We start from the raw sequence: 23353 nt of genomic DNA on the forward strand, positions 1-23353 counted from the left end.
ATGACTCTGCCCCAAGGACACAGGGTTAGAGTCCCTCTAGACCCACTAATGCACGGTGCCACACCTGCGGCGCCAGGACAAAATTAAATAAGAATTTAGCGCACAGAGTGCGCGCAGTGTCACGCTGGAGAATGCCACTAAGCACACTAACTAGGGAGAGGAAAGCGCACCATTTGTGCACAGTGCCGCACTGGCGAACGCTGCTTTATTGATGCTGGTGAAACATGCACAGTGCTGGATGGCACTAACTGGCGCTAGTCAGCTCCAGTCACCCACACTCAGACAACAATACTAGGGAAGGGGATCAATTAGTAGCTTTCACCAGAACATACATGCATCCACACACCATAATTTCATGTTATACTAGCCGACCATGCAAACCTTTTATAGTTGCAGCTTTCCGGGACCTTCTAAGTGGTCCAATCAGAGCCGCTTGAGGACCTGAGCATGTGACCTCCGACCTCCAATGAGAGGTCATCCCATGAGCATGCTCAGGGAAAAAGCAGGACTTAGTCCCTGGAGCATCTGCTATCTGCTGATCAATGCTGGTTACAATGGCTGGACCTGGGATGGCAATAGTATCCAGAAGCACAGCATCAGCTTGAGCCAGACGCTGGGACCGACGTCTCTGCTGAGCACGCTCCTCTGTGGCTGAGGAAGAATGGGAGGCCGCAAATGACCATGGTTCAAGATTCTCCCTGTGCAGCGGTGGGAACTTGACACCTAACAGGTGGTGAAATAAAATTGGAAATTTGTGAAAAAAGCATGATTTTGCTTTTGTCACCATTTTCTGGGACCTTAACATTTTCATTGTTCGGGATCTGTGGCTGTATGAGGGATTGTTTTTAATGCACTGAGCACTGATATTTTTATTGATATTATTTTGGCGTAGATATAATATTTGTATTTTTTTATTTTGTTTTAATTGTTTTTTTTAATGAGGCAAAAGAGGAGTCATTTGAACTTTTGTTTTTTATTTTTTTCATATTTTCAAAACTTTTTTTCCCCACTTTTTACTGTCTTCAATAGTTATCTGAAGCTGGCTGGATTGCTAATTGAAGTGTTAATTTTATTCTGTGGGTCAATAAAATAATGATGATATCAAATTTATGTTTTGCTATGTTTGCAAAAAAATAAAAAAAACTTTTTCTGACACCCATAACTTTTTCATTTTTCTGTAGACAGAGCTGAATCAGGGCTTATTTCTGGTGGGTTGAGCTGAATTTTTAAAGAGTGCCATCTTTAGGTACACCTTTTTTCTCACTTTTTATTACTTTTTTGGTAGGGGGTGAACGAAGGCAGCCATTCTGGCATTGTTTTTCAAATTATTATTTTTTTTTACAGCATTCAGCAACACATTACAGACGTGGTGATGCCAAATTTGTGTTTTTCTCTGGGGAGGGTTTTTTCAAAGTTAAGCTATTTTATTGGGAAAAATCTGTTTTGTTTTTTTGTTTTTTTTTTGGGGGGGGGGGTTACATTTATTTTAAAGACTAAAAAACATTTTATTATATTTCTTTTTTTGTCAATATTTATTACTCTTACAAAGTACTGGAACATGGGATCTTGGATGTCATAAATAGCACCCTGTACTACTTATATACCTACAGGCCACTTGTTAGACCCTGCCATGCCACTTGTTAGACCCTGCCACTGGCAGTATCTTCAGGATAAAGTTGTATGTCAGGTCCTTGTTAGGCCTTCATTTGCAATTGTAATCCATTAGCACCCATGATTGAATTGCAAGGGGCGATGGACTGACAGAGGAATACTTCCCTCTCTCAAACTCCTCATATGTTATAACCAGATCCTGTTGTGGATGGTTCTGGCTCAACACCCGTGCCTGCACCAGACTTTAACCTCCAGCCTGGACAGCCCCTTTAATTGTGACAACACATTTGATCTTTACATCCCCTCCTTAAAGGTCAGTTTTGCTTGTACGAGTTCTAAATGAGTCTATGGAGCTTTTCACATGTCTGTGTATTTTTCTTGACCGAGTATCTGCACAAAATTGTGGAGACATGTCCAATATTGAACAAATTTTCAGATCAAAATCGCTAATTCAATGTCTATGGGTGCAATTCATCATTACATTTTGAGATTTTTGGGTGAATACCGTATCTCTCAATTAGTAATCTTGTGATTTGTGGAAAATGTATCAAATCATTTGCACTTGTTTTCAAGCTGCCTTTTGTTATTCTGTATTTTTCTGATTTTTACGTTAACGTGGCTTTTAAACTAATTTCATGCAATAATTTTACATATGTAACTTTTATTTTTTTTTGCATTTTGCAAAATGTATGACTGAGCTAAAACGTTACAAAACCTGTTAAAGCCAAAAAATAAAGACATTTTTGGCCATTGTTCAAAATTAATAAATCACATGCTCCAATTTGATGAATATAGCACAAAAATACCACAAGCCAAAAACAAGTTACTTAAAAAACCTGCAAAGGATGATTCAGGCCCTATGGTCAGTGAAAAAATTGTGTCATCCATGTCTGCTTTTCATGTACTGTTTAAGGCCAGTCTCACACGTCCAGATAATTCCGGTACCGGAGTTATCCGTGTCCGTGTCCGTGTGTCCGTGTGCTCACATGGCACATCAGTGTGGCACACGTGCGTCAGCCGTGTGCCACCCGTGTGCCGCCCGTGTGCCGACTGAGGACCACACAGACTGTGCAGGAGACAGTGCTACAGTAAGCGCTGTCCCCCCTGCGTGTGGTGCTGAAGCCGGCATTCATTCCTTCTCCCCCGCAGCGTTCGCTGGAGAGAAGGAATGAAAAATCTAGGTTTTTTTTATTTATTTTGTGTTTTAAAATAAAGTTCCTGGTCACCTCCCGCCTCCCACCCCCTGTGCGCCTGCCCGCTGGCATTAAAATACTCACCCAGCTCCCTCGATGCATCCTCTCAGCGCCGCAGCTTGTCCTGTATGAGCAGCCACGTGGTGCCGCTCATTACAGTGATGAATATGCGGCTCCACCCCTATGGGAGGTGTCTCCTGCACGGTCCGTGTGGTACTCAGTCGGCACACAGACAGAACACGGACGGCATCCGTGTGCGGTACGTGTTGACACGCACCCATTGACTTTAATGGGTCCGTGTGATCCGTGCGCTCCCACGAACACTGACATGTCTCAGTGTTTTTCACACGGTCCGTGAAAACACGCTGACATGTGCAGAGACACATTGATTTTAATGTGTCTACGTGGGTCAGTGTCTACGGTATGTGAGAAAACTGTCACCACACGTACTGGAGCCACTGACGTGTGAAACAGGCCTAATAGGAGGAGGTTGAGAAACCTTGATGAAACACGGACCAAACTCAGTTGGTAAAAACTAACACTGACCAAACTCTGATAAAAATCTCATCTGAAAAACAGATGAAACTTTTATAATAATTCTATTATAATTCCACATTATTGTTCTACTACCTTCTGCAGCGGTTCCAGGAGCCTTCCTAATGCCAGGATTGCAATCAGTACCACCACAGCTGAAACTAGGCTGGCAAACTGGAAAGAAGACAAAATAAGGAACATTTTTAATGACCAACGCACTGTGATCTGTCACATCCAATGCAGTATTATAGCAGTTTTTGCACGTAGGAGGTGGCAATTTTAACACTTCTATTATTGTCTATACTAAGTACAATATTGCCTGATTTCTGGGATGGCCGAAAAATCAATACTGTTCTCAATGCAAATAGTAGTTCACACATACTATTGTGTAAAAAATGTCATATATTTCTTTAATTGTTTAAACATTTTGAAACAAAACATAGAGGAAATATGGATATGCTTGATGCAAGAGAGAAAGTATGAAAACTGGTACAAGAAGGGAATTGGATGAATCAGGTACTACCCCAGGCTACAGTTTGGATCCTGTATTTAGGAACTTAGATACACACAAAGGCTTAAACTATAATAATGTTGTTTTTTACATTTATAAAATAATAATTAGCATAGGGTATCTACACACATGAGTATGACAATAGTTTACAAACATATATGGGATAATGCTTCATAGATTATTGTGTTGTATATAACTTTTCAATAGATGGAATGGTCTGATATGATTTTAAAATTGTATGTAGTTAGTTATTTTCTTGAATGTAGTAAGCAGTATTATTGTAGATACACGTTTGTATATAGTAATATAATAAAGTTATAATATAGTTTTATTATTGCCTGTAGTGTGTAGAACCTAGACATGCATACCTTTTTATTGGTGTCAGTTTAAAAGTAAAATGATTATGTTTACACAGAAGTATAATAGTAGTTATATTCTTTTACACAAGGCAGTAATATATCAGTTATATTTTTGTACATAGGTACGGGAATATAGAAGTTATATTCTTGTCCATAGCGGGCAGTATTATAGTAGTTATATTCTTGTACATAGGGGTAGTATTATACTAGTTATACTCTTGTACATATTGAGCAGTGTTATAGTATTTACGGTATATTCTTGTACGTAGGAGCAGTTTTATATTAGTCATATTCTTCTACATAGCGGACAGTATTATAGCAGTTATATTCTTGTACAAGGGGACAGTATTATAGTAGTTATTTTTTGTACACAAAATCAGCATTATAGTAGTTATATGCCTGTACATGGGAGCAATATTATAGTAGTTGTAGCTCCGGCATCTGTGCATGCTTGTCCTCTCCGCCGGCAGGGTCACCCACTCACACACAACCATGGCCCTCATCCCACACTTCCTCATCCTCCGGCTGCACCCCAGAGTCTGCGCACCGCTCGCAGGGACTCTAGAGAAAAGTCAGATGTTAGCCTAGTCATACCCCTCTAGGCACTATTCGGATCACGGCGCAGTGGTTCCACCACCCCCTTTAAAGTTTGCTCAGGCCAAGGAATCCGCTGCTCCCAAGATTACTCCACTGCAGAGCGGTAGCAGGAAGTTTCCCGCTAGAAAGACCAGCAGGACAAAATCTTCTCCTACCTATGGACAGTGACCATCCGCCTGGATATGCTGACATCTCCAGTCACAACCGCGCCTCCAAAAGTTGTTGCAACCTCGGACATGGCCCATCAGCCTGCCATCTGTGTTTTTGTTCTACAGCTCATCTGTTAGCTCCTTCTCATTATCGCGGTGATCCTGCCCTATATCGGGGGTTCATAAATCAATGCACGCCGCACTTTACACTCTAGGGCCATCAGTTTGCTTCAGATTGGGACAAAGTGGCTTTCATCGTGTCCCATTTCACTGGCGATGTTCTGGCTTAGCTCAATTCACTATGGGAGGGAAGGGATCCTCTTGCCTCCAACTTTCAGACTTTCTTAGAAGACTTCTGCAAGGTTTTTCATGAGCCTGGCTGTGTTCCCTTCTCAAGTTGTGTCAAGGTAACCTCACAATGGACCACTATACCATCCACTTCCAAACCCTGTCTGCTGAATTCGTCTGGAACAACAAGGTGCTGGTGGCCTCCTTCTGGGAGTCTCTTTCTGGAAGAATTAAGGGTGAATTGGCTGGTCATGATATTCTCACCTCACTGGATGATCTGGTATAGCTAGCTGCCAAAATCAACATCAGGGTTCAGGAGTACTCCAAGGAGGTGACGCGCGAGAGAAGACCTTTGCGCTTGGCTCCTACCTTTCAAAGGCCAATCAAGCCGAAGTCCTCAACTTTTAAAAATTCCTCTGAATCCATGCAGATCGACCATGTGAAGCTGGCCAATCACCGTCAGGCCGAAGGAAGGTGTTTGTATTGTGGCAGTCCTGAACATTTAATCCACTCCTGTCTTAAAAAAAACAGGAAACTCCAAACCCTAGGGTCCATTATGGAGGCTACCTTGAGAAAGGCCTCCACCACTTCTACACTGATTCTATCAGTATCTGTTTCCTGTGGAGCAGTATCAAATCCCCATTCAATGTCTGCAGAATTCTTTAGTGGTATCATTTCCAAGACCATCCTTTTTGTTTCTGAGCCTCTGGAATTTTGGGTATGAATGCTACACTCGGAGAAAATTCCTCATATGTGCTGTCAGGTTAGTCTCATCCTCTGCTTCTAGGTCTGCCTTGGCTGTGAAAACACAAGCCTGTCTTGGAAATCAGGAGAAGTACTCTGTTGGGGTCAGATGTGCCACAAGAGTTGTCTAGTCCTGCTTGACCGCTGGCTACTCCATCAAATTTACCTAGCTTGCCTTACGCTTATTGGACTTACACTGATGTCTTCAACAAAAAAAGAGGCTGAGATGCTACCACCTCAAAGACTTTACGACTGCCTTACCGACCTTTCTGCCTGGCTCTTCTCCTCACGAGGCCGTATCTACCCCCTGTCTCAGGCTGAGACCCGAGCCATGTCCAAGTATATGAAAGAGAATCTTGCCAGGGGATTTATCCAGAAGTCACCCTCACCGGCTGATGCAGGATTCTTCTTTGTAAAGAAAATGGACAGCTCACTTCGACCCTGTAGCGATTACAGCAGACTCAACAGATAACAATCAATAATAAATATTCTCTGCCCCTCATTTCAGAGTTGTTTGATTGTTTCAAAAGTTACAGAGTCTTCACGAAACTCGACCTACTGGAAGTGTATAAACCGATCCGGATACGGCAGGGGGACGAATGGAAAATGGGCTTTAACACCCATGATAGCCATTATGAGTATAATGTAATGACGTTTGAGCTATGTAATGCCCCTGAAGTGTTCCAAGAACTGGTGAACGATATATTCTAGGACCTCCTCTACACATGTGTGGTATTTACCTGGATGACAATTTGGTGTTCTCTCCTGGTCTGCCCACACACAGGAGGCATGTTCGCTAGGTTCTGCAGAGATTAAGGATAAACCATCTGTACGCCAAGTATGAGAATTGTGTCTTAGAGCAGGCTTCTTTTCCATTTCTAGGTTATATCATCTCTGAGACCGTCTGAGAATGGATCCCAAGAAGGTGTCCACCTGCCTGAAGTGGTTCCGTCCTGACGCTCTAAAAGCTATCCGATGGTTTCTCAGATTCGCTAATTATTACTGCTGGTTCATTCCGCATTTCTACTCTCAGACTGATCCTATTTCTGCTGTAAGAGGACCAACCCTTAGGTATGGACTCTGGAGGCAGAGAATGTCTTTGTCTCCTTAAAACAGGCCTTCTCTTCAGCTCCTGTGCTGCATCGACCTGACAATAATAAGCAATTGTTTTTGGAACTGGTTGTTTTGTACTATGGGGCCAGAGCTGTTCTCATCTAGAAGTCTCTTTCCTGCCGTATGGTGACCTGCGGTTTCTTTTCCAAAATCTTCTCAGCTCCAGAATGCAACTACTCTATAGGCGATCGAGAACTGTTGGCGATAAAACTGGCTCTAGAGAAGTGGTGATTTTTGCTTGAAGGGTCGATGCATCCGGTGGTTATTTACACTTATCACAAGAATAAGGCCTATCTGCAGTACAAACAGCGGCTAAATTGTTGTCAAGCCAGGTGGTCTCTGTTCTTTGCCTGTTTCAATTTTATTCTCTATTTCCGGCTGGTGTATAAGAACATCAAGGCAGATGCACACTATAGGGCCTTTCTGTATTCCGACCAGCAGGAGAAGCCTCAACACATCATTGAGCGCTCCAAAATAGTTACGGTCCCTTCACTCTATTTGTGTCGGGTCCCATCCGGAAAATCTTTCGTCACTGTATCAGACAGGAAGCGGTTCATCAGTGGGGTCACTCGTCTAAATTGACTGGTCATGCGAGACATAAGAAAATGGCTCTTCTCATTTCCAGGAATTATTATTAGTGGCCGACCCTGCTCAAAGGTATTGTGGATTTCATCTCGGCCTGCCTCTCCTGTGCCCAGAACAAGACTCCGAAACAGCTTCCGACCATACTTCTACTTCCTTTGCCCATACCATCTGCTCCCTGGCAGCATATCACAATTGGACTTTATTACTGATCTTATAATATCAGCCGAGTGTACCGCCATCTGAGTGGTTGTTTATTGCTTCTCTAAGATGGCCCATTTCACTCCACTGTCCTGCTTCCTGGCTGTCCCTGTGTTTCCTGAGCAGTCCTGAGTGAATCCTCTGCTAAATCTCATTTTTTTATGGCTTCCGGTCAACATCGCAATATTCAATTCTCTATGTCAACTATCACAGACATTCCAGCTGCTGAATCCCTCATAAAGGGCTTTTTTAAGATCTGGGAAGACACCACGACCACCAAGACCTCTGAACGGATGAAGAGACGTGCAGATAAGTGATGTCTGGAACTGCCTCTGTTTCATCCTGGAGACAATGTTTGGCTGTCTTCAAAGTATATCCATCTCAAGCTACTCTTGTTTAAATTGTCTCCTCGCCTCATTGACCCATTCAAGGTTCTCAAACAGATAAATCCTGCAGCTTCCAAGCTCAAACTCCCAGCCTGTTTACGGATCCCAAATTCATTTCACGTGTCTCTCCTCAAGTCTCTCACCCTCAGTTCCTTCTTCAAAGATCCAGGTACCACTCCTGCCCCAGTTAGCTCTGAAGATGTTTACGAGGTAGAGAATATTCTGCCCACAAAGAGGGTAAGAGGAAAAAACATTTTTAAGTGGATTGGTAGGGGTTCGGTCCTTAGGAGATGTTGTGGGAGCCCAGGGAGAACATCCATGTCCTTCTCCTACTGAAGAGATTTCTAGTGGGCTTGAAGAAGAGGGTGTGGAAAGGTGGGGGTACTGTAGCACTGACATCCCTGCAAGCTTTTTCCCTCCCCCGTCAGGGATGCCGACTCACTCACCACCGCAGCCCTCATCCTGCACTTCCTCCTCTCCTGGTTGCTGCTTGGGGGCTGCACCCTGCTCGCAAATCTTCATGCACTGTGTTTAGGGAGTGCGCTCCCTCCTTCTTAAAGGGACAGTGCTTGCCATCCTAAAAATGTGTCCCCAGCCTGTGGCAGAGAGACACTTATTATTTAAGACACCTCCACCTGAATGGAGGTGCCTGAGCAATGTGTGAAGTCAGTTGTCTGCACTCTTGCTAGTATCAGATCCCTAGTACTCACCAGTCAGTTTACTTGTTCTGTACCTGTCTACCCTTAGTTGCCTTGTGTCCCTGTATTCGCCCGTACCCACAGCACCTGCCTGCCAATATATCAGCCATGCCTGACTGCAGCAGCCTGCCTGTATATCAGCTGTGCCTGCCAGCACCTGCCTGCCTATCATCTGTGCCCACCTGCATCAACTTGCCTGTATATCAGCCATGCCCACCTGCACCAGCCTGCCTGTATATCATCTGTGCCCACCTGCACCAGCCTGCCGGTATATCAGCTATGCCCGCCTGCACCAGTCTGCCTGTATATCAGCCGTACCCGCCAGCACCTGCCTGCCTGCATATCAGTCATGCCTGCCTGCACCAACCTGCCTGTATATCAGCCGTGGCCACCTGCATCAACCTGTCTCTATATCATCTGTTGAATCTGGTATATAAGGGGTGCTCACTGTTTTAATGCAAAATGGTGTTCTGAAGGAAAAGATCCAAATATACTTAAGCATGAACCTTCGGCACTCAATGAGAACAATTTATTGTTCAGTGTTCAACTGAAAAAAAGGCAAAACATCCACAGCTGAAGCGTATCTGTGTATATCAAAGTGTTCTGTTTCTTCTTTTGTATTTGGTGGATGTTTTGCCTCATTTTTTCATTTGAACACTCATTGAGTGCTGAAGGTTCTTGCTTAAGTGTATATCAGCTGTGCCAGCCTGCACCAGCCTGCCTGTACATCAGCCGCTCCTGACAGCATCTGCCTGCCTGTACATTAACTGTGCCCTCCAACACCTGCCTGTACACCCCCCGTGCCTGCCTGCATCAACCTGCCTGTATATCAGCCACACTTGCCTGCACCTGCCATGCGAAGCTGTATACCAGCTGTACCTGTCTGCACCTGCCATGTCTCCCAGTATTCCTATTGTGCTTGCCAGTACTTATCAAGTCCATCTAGTCTTTGCCATTCCATCTACCTGCCCCTCTGGGGGTCAGCAGCCGTGCGTCCAAAGTCTTTTCTGGAGTAGTACCTGGTGCCCATCTGGAGCCAAGTCTAACCTGACCATCAGGGGCAGTATTATAGTAGTTATATTCTTGTATACAAACAGCAGTATTATAATTCATGGAAACATAGGGAGTTTTGTTATGTTCTCGCATATAGGACATACAGCATATTCTTGTGCATCAGCGGCAGTATTATAATAGTTATATTCTTGTACATGGGGGGCAGTATTATAGTGGCTTTAAAAATATAAAAAATACCACAACACTCCAAAATAGAGTTAAAAGTAGGGCACAGGACTACTTCACCACATCAATGGAAGAATGGATGGAGCCATGTACCGTAAAATCCTGAGTGACAACCTCCTTCCCTCCGCCAGAACATTGAAAATGGTTCGTGGCTGGGTCTTCCAGCAAGACAATGACCCAAAACATACAGCCAAGGCAACAAAGGAGTGGCTCAAAAACAAGCACATTCAGGTCATGGAGTGGCCTAGCCAATCTCCAGACCTTAATCCCATAGAAAATTTATGGAAGGAGTTGAAGTTCCGAGTTGCCAAGTGACAGCCCCAAAATCTTAATGATTTAGAGATGATCTGCAAAGAGGAGTGGATCAAATTGCCAAGAACAGTTTTGCCACCAAGTATTAAGTCTTGTTTGCAGAGGGATCAGATACTTATTTCTCACTGCAAAAGGCAATTAAACTTATACAATGTGATTTTCCGGATTGTATTTTTGATACCCCATCTCTCAATGTTAAAGTTAACCTACCCTTAAAATTATAGACTGTTGATGTCTTTGTCAGTGGGTAAACTTACAAAGTCAGCAAAGGATCAAATAATTATTTCCTTCAATGCATATATATATATATACAGTGCCTTGCGAAAGTATTCTGCCCCCTGGAACTTTTCAACCTTTTCCCACATATCATGCTTCAAACATAAAGATACCAAATGTAAATTTTTGGTGAAGAATCAACAAGTGGAACACAATTGTGAAGTTGAACAAAATTTATTGGTTATTTAAAATTTTTTTTTAAATTCAAAAACTGAAAAGTGGGGCGTGCAATATTGTTCGGCATCTTTAACTTAATACTTTGTTGGCCACCTATGCTGCGATTACAGCTGCAAGTCGCTTGGGGTATGTCTCTATCAGTTTTGCACATCGAGAGACTGAAATTCTTGACTATTCTTCCTTGGCAAACAGCTCGAGCTCAGTGAGGTTTGATGGAGATCGTTTGTGAACAGCAGTTTTCAGCTCTTTCCACAGATTTTTGATTGGATTGAGGTCTGGACTTTGACTTGGCCATTGTAACACCTAGATACGTTTATTTGTGAACCATTTCATTGTAGATTTTGCTTTATGTTTGGGATCATTGTCTTGTTGGAAGACACATCTCCGTCCCAGTCTCAGGTCTTTTGCAGACTCCAACAGGTTTTCTTCAAGAATGGTCCTGTATTTGGCCCATCCATCTTCCCATCAATTTTATCCATCTTCTGAAGAAAAGCAGGCCCAAGCCATGATGCTGCCACCACCATGTTTGACAGTGGGGATGGTGTGTTCAGGGTGATGAGCTGTGTTGCCTTTATGCCAAACATATTGTTTGGCATTGTTGCCAATACTTCGATTGTGGTTTAATCTAACCAGAGCACCTTCTTCCACAAGTTTGGTGTGTCTCCCAGGTGGCTTGTTGCAAACTTTAAACAACACTTTTTATGGATATCTTTGAGAAATGGCTTTCTTCTTGCCACTCTTCCATAAAGGCCAGATTTGTGCAGTGTACGACTGATTGTTGTCCTATGGACAGACTGTCCCACCTCAGCTGTAGTTCTCTGCAGTTCATCCAGAGTGAACATGGGCCTCTTGGTTGCTTCTCTGATCAGTCTTCTCATTGTTTGAGATGAAAGTTTAGAGGGACGGTCGGGTCTTGGTAGATTTGCAGTGGTATGATATTTGGTATGATATGGTATGATATGGTATTTCATTTCAATATGATCACTTGCACAGTGCTCCTTGGGATCAGTGCTTTGATCAGAGGAAGCTTATGTCTTGGATGCGTACTTCTTCACCTCTAGTTATTTTAGGAGGTCCCTACTTCAATGGAAGTTGAAGTGTGAGCTCTTTCTCACTTCCCCAGTTATAATTAGTTTCTCACTTCCCCAGTTATAAATAATCCCATATGTTCACTGTGAGGGTGATATGTCCCCTCTGCGGAGATGCCTTTATAGATTTTAATTTTTCCCTACAACCGTTATATTCTTGACTATAAAAGGCAGTAGTTACATTTTTGCCTAAAGAAGCAGTATAGTTGTAGTAATATGTTTGCAGACAGGCGGCAGTTATGTTATTCACAGGGCTCAGTATAATAAACCTATGCCATTTTACAATTCACATATGCCTTATATACTTTGTTACCTTACATAATAAGGTAACTTTATAAGTATATTGCATTAATTTAGACTGAACGTGATTTACAGGTTGTAGTATATTTCAAATTTGCACTGACGATTTCTGTTTTAGTAAGTATACTCTTTCATTTACACAGCGTAAAATATTTTTTAGTATTGTATTAGAAAACTTAACTGATGACTGTTTACAATAATAAAAATAATTTTGATTTTGCAAATTCTAAGGCCCAGTTCACACAGTGGGGATTTGTCATGGATTTGTGTTGTGTATCCCGCACTGCAAGTCGTCAACAGTTAACAGTACAAGTAAATGGGTTTTTCAAAATCCTATTAACACGATGCAGAAAAAATCCACACAAAAATGAAAGTACATCAGTACAAATGTGGACATCAAATTTGCTCATTCTTGAGTGGATTTCCATTGTAGATTGCACCCGTTTCAGTGCATCATAATGAAGAATGGTTTATTCGCAACAAAATCTGCAAGTATTATATGTTGATTCTGTTTGTAAATTGGTTACAGAATTGTTTTGAATTTAAGACCAAATACCCCACAGGAATTTTCCGCAACGTGTGAACATGGCCTAAGACAGGCTCGGGATGAGCACAACACTGGTAACACCATGAAGATAACCGGTAAAACGATTCTTAAAGGTCGACATTCTCCGACCACTTCATCACTGAAATAGGGTTAGGTCACATAATAAAGTACCTGGGTTTTTCCACCAGTGCCCTCCTGGATTGCAGTCCGTGAGAGAGCAGTACTGGCACAGAAGCAGGAGAAGATTCCACCGAACAAATTGCTGATTCCATTGGCAATAAATTCCTGTAAGAAGAGTTATGTATTTAATAGATCAATGTGCATTCTGCCAATATGCCAAGGGTTAAACCAGGATCAATCTATTCTTCCATCTAAACATCATGCTGAAAAAGCAGAGGGCAGCACAACCTCCCCACACCCTTCAAAAGTCATGCTTTTGCATTCCAGTCTTGGTGGACAGTGCTCTGGAGTAAGAAGAGACAACTTAATTAGCACGTCTCATTTGGCACAACTTTTAGTTGCCTGCACCACCACAAGAAATGTACTCCAGTCAGATAAATTTGCCATACCCCCTTCTGGCAAATCCCTGCCCACTTTTCCAAAAGTTGGCAGAATTATCTAGGACTGATGTAAAGACAAGAAATATCTAAAAAAAAAAATTGGCAATTTTTTGTTACTCCAGAGTCATGCAAAAATGTATTCAGGTGAAAACTTGAAAATTACTTGATGCATCTGGGCCATAGTTGACCAGTTGGGCCTCAAAAGGGCGCACATCTCATCTATCCATGTAATAAAATAGTTTTTATAGATATATTTGGTTTGTGTAAAGTGGTTGTTTCCTATTGATAGACTTTTTGCAATGATGGGGTGGTGCTCTAGTATGCTAGATCATAGAATGTGGAAGTGTTGTCTTTATGAGACCATCTTGAAGAGCAACATAAAATGACATGTCTGCTTGACTATGATATCAACCACATAATAAAGTCTTGGTATTTGGTTAACAGCTGCTTGGAAAAAAATACAGTGCTTTCATAGTCCATTGTATTCATGAAGAGAGTGCTTCCCTGTCCTCTCTCTAACCCCTCCAGTACCCCTAACAATTATTAACAGCAGCTGTGTATACAAGCTGGTACACAGGTATGAAAAACCTGCCATATATTTACGACCAATGTTATATAGAGTGGGCCTCAGGTTGCAACTGTTTAACCTCTTAAATGCACCTATCAGTCAGGACACATGAGGTTAGGAATTGGGGTAGTGTGGATATCACTCAGCCCACTTGCCACGTGATCGTAGGGTGCCAATTCTAGTTATGTCAGTCAAGGGCCCACCAATTACCGCTGCGTCTGCCATGATACTACACCTGTGAAGCCTAGTCTGTGGGCACTCACAGGTTCAAGTGACCTAAGAAAATTATTTAAAAATGTAAAAAAAATTAAAAATGTTTTTAAAATATCAGCACTTGCCCAGAAGAAAATAAAAGGTTTAGTTATACCCCATTTTCTCAAATGTAAATAGCAAAATCTAAAAAGTAAAAAGTATTACAATATATGGTATCTCTGCATGTCTGAACAATGAACGCCAAAATGACAAAAAAATACAAAAATACAAACAGAATTGCTGCTTTTTGTTACTTTTTACCCCCAGTAAAAGGGAATCAGAAAGTCATATGAAATTGACCACAAAATGATACAATTAAAAAACACAGCTCTCCTCTCAAAAAATAAGTCCTCCTACAATTCTAGCGACTGAAAAATATAAAAGTTATTGCTCTCTGAATAGAGAAACAGAAGCCAATTTATTTGCAGATTTTTTCTTTTTAGAAGAGAAACAAACAAAAATACCTATGTAAATTTGATATGCTTATAACTGTACTGACCCATGGAGCAAAAAATAATTGTCAATTTCAGTTATTCTTAAATTCCTCCAAACTATGGCCCTGATTCATCAAAGCAATTTTGTCAGAATTCTAGCCAAAATTGCTTGAAAACTCAAAATTTTTGTGCAATTTTAAGTTTTGTGACTTCTAGTGTTTTCACGCCAGTTTCTCCTAGTTCCAACAAAGCTTGGGCGAGACAAGGGTGGAGCGGGAAGGGGGTGTCACAAGGGCGTCATGTCCTCCTGGAAGACCTGGAGTTAGAAGGTCACTTTGGGTAATGAATTGCAGTCCTCTTTGGAGACAGTGGGATTCCTGTCCTATTTTAAATGGATTTCCTTTGCTTCAGCACTAAAGGGGTTAAGGACTCTTTCCATGCTGGCTGGGAACATTCACCTTTTGTAAACACAGCTGTTGCTGCTGCTAATCATCTCTACTCCATACATATCCCAGCTCTGGGCATCTCTTCCTTTGCAGGTGAAAGATTATTCTTCCTGTGCTAAGCTGAGGAGTGGGAGTGGGAATAATCTGTAGTTTGCTGAATTATGTGTTTATCTCCTGGTCCCTAGTTCTATTTAGTTCATTCCTCTCTGTCCCTATTCTCCTCCCTATTGTTGGTGAGTGCTTTTGTATGATAGAGGTTTTCTGTTATCCCTGTTCTGTCTTTGTGTCTTGTTTTCCTTACACTTCTGTTCCATGCCTCATGGGGTGGGGGAGGAGACAGATTAGGGTTTACCAGGAGTAATGATGGAGATCTGGGCCTCTCTACCTTCAAGAGTACCCCCGGGAAATGGATAGCTAGGGTTCCAGGGACAGCTTGATGTCCCTCTCCCTTACTTAAGACTGTCACAGCATGACACAGTGTAACTCCACAACTTATCTAATTCATGATGAGCATCATCATCATGAACATCAGTTCATTTAGCCAGAAATCTGCTAGACTGGAGTAAAATTTCTGGAGGTGGCAAAATGGGGCGTTCAATTTGCCAGTCTTGATGAATCAGGGCCTACATGTCTTGAAAGACAAGGAGGAAGACAGTGGTAAAAAATTAGTGCATCTCAAATGGGTTAAGATACAGTGCCTTGCGAAAGTATTCGGCCCCCTGGAACTTTTCAACTTTTTCCCACATATCATGCTTCAAACATAAAGATACCACATGTAAATTTTTGTTGAAGAATCAACAACAAGTGGAACACAATTGTGAAGTTGAACAAACCTTATTGGTTATTTAAAATTTTTGTGGAAATTGAAAAACTGAAAAGTGAGGAATGCAATATTGAAATAAACACACACCGGCGCTCCCAGGGGAGTGAAAAAGAAGGCTGCAGGTGCCTAGACAGTAACTGTGCTAATTCTGTCAATTAACAAAGGAGAGTATTAAATAGACAAAGGCACCGCGCCAACTAGATGAAGTAATACGTGGGTGTAGAGAATGAGCCTTGCCTTGGGCAAGTGTGGTCCTGTGCGGCATCCGTCCTTTGTCTTTTGTTTTGGTGACGTCACCTTTACCACGCCCCCTTTTTTCACCGCTCCGTGCACCAGCTTCCTCTGGTCCACGTGTGCCGGCAAGCGGTGTTCCTGACGTGCGCGGCGGGCACACACTCACCAGGGAGGACGCTCCCTTCACTTTCGGGTGTTTGTGCTGCCCCACGCTGTTGCCTTGGACATTGCTACCCTGGACACTGTACTCTCACTTCTCTGGGCCGCTGGCGATCCTGTCTCTACAACCTATTAGGACGACTGCAGCCTTACTGAGAACGCGCTATCACCCTTACAAGCAGCTACATCATTAGTCAGTAAGTGTGCTTTTCCTTTTAACATTAGCCACGCATTTTATGTGGAACTCTGGACAAAACAGGCATTCATTCTGTTATTGGCTATTGGTTGCTGATACTGCTTATACCTTCATTGTGCTTCACGTTGTGCCCAGGTAGACGCTCATTCTCTACACCCACGTATTACTTCATCTAGTTGGCGCGGTGCCTTTGTCTATTTATTACTCTCCTTAGGAATGCAATATTATTCGGCCCCTTTAACATAATGCTTTGTTGCGCCACCTTTTGCTGGGATTGCTGCTGCAAGTCGCTTGGGGTATGTCTCAATCAGTTTTGTACATCGAGAGACAGAAATTCTTGCCCATTTTTCCTTGGCAAACAGCTCAAGCTCAGTGAGGTTTGATGGAGATCGTTTGTGAACAGCAGTTTTCAGCTCTTTCCACAGATTCTTGATTGGATTGTGGTCTTTGACTTGGCCATTCTAACACATAGATACGTTTATTTGTGAACCATTCCATTGTAGATTTTGCTTTATGTTTGGGATCATTGTCTTGTTGGAAGACAAATCTCTGTCCCAGTCTCAGGTTTTTTGCAGACTCCATCAGGTTTTCTTCAGGAATGGTCCTGTATTTGGCTCCATCCATCTTCCCATCAATTTTAACCATCTTCCCTGTCCCTGCTGAAAAAAAGCAGGCCCAAACCATGATGCTGCCACCACCATGTTTGACAGTGGGGATGGTGTGTTCAGGGTGATGAGCTGTGTTGCCTTTATGCCAAACATATCGTTTGGCGTTGTTGCCGAAAAGTTCGATTTTGGTTTAATCTAACCAGAGCACCTTCTTCCACAAGTTTGGTGTGTCTCCCAGGTGGCTTGTTGCAAACTTTAAACAACACTTTTTATGGATATCTTTGAGAAATGGCTTTCTTCTTGCCACTCTTCCATAAAGGCCAGATTTGTGCAGTGTACGACTGATTGTTGTCCTATGGACAGACTGTCCCACCTCAGCTGTAGTTCTCTGCAGTTCATCCAGAGTGATCATGGGCCTCTTGGCTGCATCTCTGATCAGTCTTCTCCTTGTTTGAGATGAAAGTTTAGAGGGACGGCCAGGTCTTCGTAGATTTGCAGTGGTATGATGCACCTTCCATTTCAATATGATCGCTTGCACAGTTCTCCTTGGGATGTTTAAAGTTTTGGAAATCATTTTGTATCCAAATCCGGCTTTAAACTTCTCCACAACAGTATCACATACCTGCCTGTTGTGTTCCTTGGTCTTCATGATGTTCTCTGTGCTTCAAACAGAACCCTGAGACTATCACAGAGCAGGTACATTTATACGGAGACTTGATTACACACAGGTGGATTATATTCATCATCATTAGGCATTTAGGACAACATTGTATCATTCAGAGATCCACAATGAACTTCTGGAGTGAGTTTGCTGCACTGAACTAAAGGGGCCGAATAATATTGCACGCCCCACTTTTCAGTTTTTGAATTTCCACAGAAATAGAGATTCTCCATTCCTTAAATGGGTTGTCCATTACTCAACAACCCATTCTTAGCAACTGCAGTAAATTAAAAAATACATATACAAGTGCTTCTTACAAAATTAGAATATCATCAAAAAGTTAATTTATTTGGTTTTCATTGGCTGTAAGCCATAATGATCAACATTAACAGAAATAAACACTTGAAATAGATCACTCTATTTGTAATGATTATATAATATATGAGTTTCACTTTTTATATTGAAGAACTGAAATAAATTAACTTTTTGATGATATTCTAAATTTGTGAGAAGCGCCTGTATATTGTTGCCTCTCCTTTGATATTGGTGTTGTACCTCCCAGCAGAGGTCGTGTGACATAACAATGTCATATTACCACCAGGAGCCCCAGCGCTGACCTCAGATGATCTACCTTTCAAAAGAAAATCTGCTCCTAATTTTGCAATAGAGATCTGTCAAAAGATGACCTCATTGAGTTTGCAAGATTGTACTTTTACTGACTTCCGAATCCATTCATCAATGCATATCTGTGACAACCTTTTAAGAAAACCAGCCCATTGCCTATCATGGTGTGTCAGAGATGTTAAGCAACTAAAATTTTTGATTGGTACCACTCACATTTCAGGAAATATTGGTCTCCAGGTGCAGTTTGTTTATAAAAAAGGAGCCCTATACTCACCATTCCCAGGTCCAGTGTTGAGTCTCCGCGGATGTTCCCGATGTCTGTTATTGGCTGCGACGTTAATGTCACATTGACAGAGCGATAGCCAATCAGTAAGACTTAGGTGGATGTTGTGAATTCCGTTCTTGGGCTCCCTCCGGTGGTTGTAAATGGCACTTTTGTAAATTCTGCCCTTGGGCTCCCTCCGGTGGTTTTAAGTGGAACTGCTGCTCCGTGGATTTAGCTTAGCAGCTGCTTCCACTGATTGTCTCTCCTGCTCTGCTATTTAGCCTGGCTCTGATCTTCAGCCTGTGCCAGCTGTCATTGTTTCTTGGTTGGATTCAGATCTCTCCTTGGATTTCCTTGTTAGTCGGTCCAGTTCAGCAAAGATAAGTCCTTGCATGTTCATTTGTTGTCCACTTGCTGTGGACTTAATCGTTCAGCTCATTTTATGTTTGCTCTAGTCCAGCTTGTCAGTATTCCATATTCAGTTAAGCTGGAAGCTCTGGGGAAGCAGATTTGCCCTCCACACCGTTAGTCAGGTGTGGAGATTTTTTGTAAACTCTTTGATGGAATTTTCTAGCTTTTAATACTGACCGCACAGTATCCTTTCCTATTCTGTCTATCTAGTTAGAAGTGGCCTCCTTTGCTAAATCCTGATTTCATTCTGTATGTAATTTCCCTCTCTACTCACAGTTCATATTTGTGGGGGCTGTCTGTCCTTTGGGAATTTTCTCTGAGGCAAGATAGCTTTCCTGTTTCCATCTTTAGGGGTAGTTAGCTCTCCGGCTGTGACGAGATGTCTAGGGAGTGACAGGAACATTCCACGGCTACTTCTAGTGTTGTGTTAGGTTCAGGAACTGCGGTCAGTAAAGATACCATCTCCTCAGAGCTCGTCCATGTTGCTCATTAACCACCAGGTCATAACAGTACAGCTGGCCAGCAATGTATTGAATGCATCTCAAAAGAGGGAAAAAAAAGTTCTGAACCATTTTTTTTTTCTCTGCAGCCTGTTTTGTCCTTTTTTTCCCCTTAATCTTTGGGTGGTTCAGGATTTTGGCGCTGACATGGATGGTCAGGGTTTGTTCTCTCGTGTGGATCAACTTGCTGCAAGGGTACAGAGTATCCAAGATTATGTTGTTCAGACTCTGGTTTTGAAGCCTAGAATTCCTACTCCTGATTTGTTTTTTGGGGATAGATCTAAGTTTTTGAACTTTAAAAATAACTGCAAATTGTTTTTTGCTTTGAGACCCCGTTCCTCTGGTGACCCCATTCAGCAGGTGAAAATTGTCATCTCTCTGCTGCGTGGAGACCCTCAGGATTGGGCATTCTCCCTTGAGTCAGGGGATCCGGCATTACTTAATGTAGACGCATTTTTTCAAGCGCTCGGATTACTGTATGATGAACTTAATTCTGTGGATCAGGCAGAAAAGACCTTGTTGGCCCTGTGTCAGGGTCAGGAAGCGGCAGAATTATACTGCCAGAAATTTAGAAAGTGGTCTGTGCTCACTAAATGGAATGAAGATGCTCTGGCTGCAATTTTCAGAAAGGGTCTTTCTGAAGCCCTTAAAGATGTTATGGTGGGGTTCCCCACGCCTGTTGGTTTGAACGAATCTATGTCTCTAGCCATTCAGATTGATCGGCGCCTGCGCGAGCGCAAGGTTGTGCACCATATGGCAGTGTCCTCTGAGCAGAGTCCTGAGCCTATGCAATGTGATAGGATTTGGACTGGAGCAGAACGGCAGGAATTCAGACGTCAGAATGGGCTGTGTTTTTACTGTGGTGATTCTGCTCATGCTATTTCTGATTGCCCTAAGCGTACTAAGAGGGCCGCTAGGTCTGTTACCATTAGTACTGTGCAGCCTAAATTTCTCTTGTCTGTTACCCTGATTTGCTCATTGTCGTCCTTTTCTGTCATGGCATTTGTGGATTCAGGCGCTGCCCTGAACTTAATGGACTTAGAGTTCGCCAGACGCTGTGGTTTTTCTTTACAGCCTTTGCAGAGCCTTATTCCCTTAAGGGGCATTGATGCTACACCATTGGCCAAGAATAAACCTCAGTACTGGACTCAGCTGACCATGTGCATGGCTCCAGCACATCAGGAAGATTGTCGTTTTCTGGTGTTGCATAATTTGCATGATGTGGTTGTACTGGGTTTTCCATGGTTACAGGTACATAATCCAGTGCTGGATTGGAAATCTATGTCTGTGACTAGTTGGGGTTGTCAAGGGGTGCATGGTGACGTTCCTTTGATGTCAATTTCCTCTCCCCCCTCTTCTGAAGTTCCTGAGTTTTTGTCAGATTTCCAGGATGTATTTGATGAGCCCAAGTCCAGTTCCCTTTCTCCTCATAGGGACTGTGATTGTGCTATTAACTTGATTCCTGGCTGTAAGTTCCCTAAGGGCCGACTTTTCAATCTGTCTGTGCCAGAGCATGCCGCTATGCGGAGTTATGTTAAGGAGTCTTTGGAGAAGGGGCATATTCGGTCCTCTTCGTCACCGTTGGGAGCGGGATTCTTCTTTGTTGCCAAGAAGGATGGCTCCTTGAGACCCTGTATGTTATGATCCTAGTTTCTGAGGATCACAAAACGGACTAGCTAAGTTTATGAACATAGACACGAGCTCTAGGGAGGTGGTAACTGGACTGACCGCAAACCTGATCCTAACCAACACACTAAAGGAAGCCGGTGAACGTGCCTAAAATCCTGGACGTCTCGACGCAGCCTGAGAAACTATCTACTCCTGGAGGGAAAGTAAGACCTCACTTGCCTCAAGAGAAATCACCCCAAAGATATAGGAAGCCCCCAACAAATAATAACGGTGAGGTAAGGGGAAAACACAAACGTAGAAATGAAAACAGATTAAGCAAATGAGGCCCGCTAATACTAGATAGCAGAAGACAGATAGGGAACTGTGCGGTCAGTAAAAAACCCTATGCAAAATGTCCACGCTGAGAATGCAAGAACCCCCACACCAACTAACGGTGTGAGGGGAGAAACTCAGCCCCCTAGAGCTACCAGCAAGCAAGGAAATCACATATTAGCAAGCTGGACAAAAATAAACCAAGAAACATGTGACCACTGATGGTCAAAAAATGAACCAAGCAAAACTTAGCTTCTCTTGAAGAGACTGATAACGAAGGACTGCAGGAGAGCTCCAAAATAGCACTGAAGACATTGACAGCAGGCAACAACTGAGAGTCCAGGTGAACTAAATAGGAAACCAGCTAAGAGATAACGAGACAGCTGATCCTGCCTCAGACCTGCAGAATGACACAAAGAACCACCAGAGGGAGCCCAAAGACAGCACTCACACAGTACCAGTTGTGACCACAAGAGGGAGCCCAAAAACAGAGTTCACAACACCTGTATTGATTATCGCCTTCTTATTAAGATCACGGTCAAATTCCAATACCCTTTGCCTTTGCTTTCTGATTTGTTTGCTCGGATTAAGGGGGCTAGTTGGTTTACTAAGATTGACCTTCGAGGGGCGTATAATCTTGTTCGTATTAAACAGGGTGACGAATGGAAAACTGCATTTAATATGCCCGAAGGCCATTTTGAATACCTTGTGATGCCATTTGGGCTCTCTAATGCCCCATCTGTGTTTCAGTCCTTTATGCATGATATCTTCCGGAATTATCTTGATAAATTCATGATTGTATATTTGGATGATATTTTGATTTTTTCCGACGATTGGGAGTCTCATGTGAAACAGGTCAGGATGGTATTTCAGATCCTTCGTGCTAACACTTTATTTGTGAAGGGGTCTAAATGCCTATTTAGAGTTCAGAAGGTTTCTTTTTTGGGTTTTATTTTTTCTCCCTCGGCTATAGAAATGGATCCTGTTAAGGTCCAAGCCATTCATGATTGGATTCAACCCACTTCTGTGAAGAGCCTTCAGAAATTTTTGGGCTTTGCTAATTTTTATCGCCGTTTCATTGCCAACTTTTCCAGTGTTGTTAAGCCCCTGACCGATTTGACGAAGAAAGGCGCTGATGTGATGAATTGGTCTTTGCGGCTGTTGAGGCCTTTCAGGAGCTTAAACGTCAATTTACTTCTGCCCCTGTGTTGCGTCAGCCGGATGTTTCTCTTCCTTTTCAGGTTGAGGTTGACGCTTCTGAGATTGGGGCAGGGGCCATTTTGTCTCAGAGAAGTTCCGATGGTTCTTTGATGAAACCGTGTGCCTTCTTCTCCAGAAAGTTTTCGCCTGCGGAGCGTAATTATGATGTCGGCAATCGGGAGTTGTTGGCTATGAAGTGGGCATTTGAGGAGTGGCGACATTGGCTTGAGGGAGCCAAGCACCGCATTGTGGTCTTGACCGATCATAAGAATCTGATTTACCTCGAGTCTGCCAAGCGGTTGAATCCTAGACAGGCTCGATGGTCCCTGTTTTTCTCCCGTTTTGATTTTGTGGTCTCGTATCTTCCGGGATCTAAGAATGTTAATGTTGAGCCTTCGGATTGTCCTGGTGTGGATTCTGTGGTGGACAGGTTACAGCAGATTTGGACTCATGTGGTGGACAATTTGACGTTGTCTCAGGAAAAGGCTCAACGTTTTGCTAACCGCCGTCGGTGTGTTGGTCCCCGGCTTCGTGTTGGGGATTTAGTTTGGTTATCTTCTCGTCAT

General features: G+C 42.8%; 1 protein-coding gene across 1 annotated transcript in view; it reads right to left on the reverse strand.

Annotated features, from left to right (window-relative positions):
- LOC143764876 (pendrin-like) overlaps window positions 1-23353 on the reverse strand; it is a 162338-nt gene that overhangs the window by 21003 nt on the left and 117982 nt on the right. Inside the window, exons 10-11 of the mRNA XM_077250938.1 lie at window positions 13077-13190; window positions 3435-3512 (exon numbers count right to left, since the gene is read on the reverse strand). Coding sequence (XP_077107053.1) covers window positions 3435-3512; window positions 13077-13190 — 192 coding nt within the window. The remainder of the gene's footprint in view (window positions 1-3434; window positions 3513-13076; window positions 13191-23353) is intronic.

Source organism: Ranitomeya variabilis, chromosome 4, assembly GCF_051348905.1.
Source record: "Ranitomeya variabilis isolate aRanVar5 chromosome 4, aRanVar5.hap1, whole genome shotgun sequence".
Lineage (NCBI taxonomy): Eukaryota > Metazoa > Chordata > Amphibia > Anura > Dendrobatidae > Ranitomeya > Ranitomeya variabilis.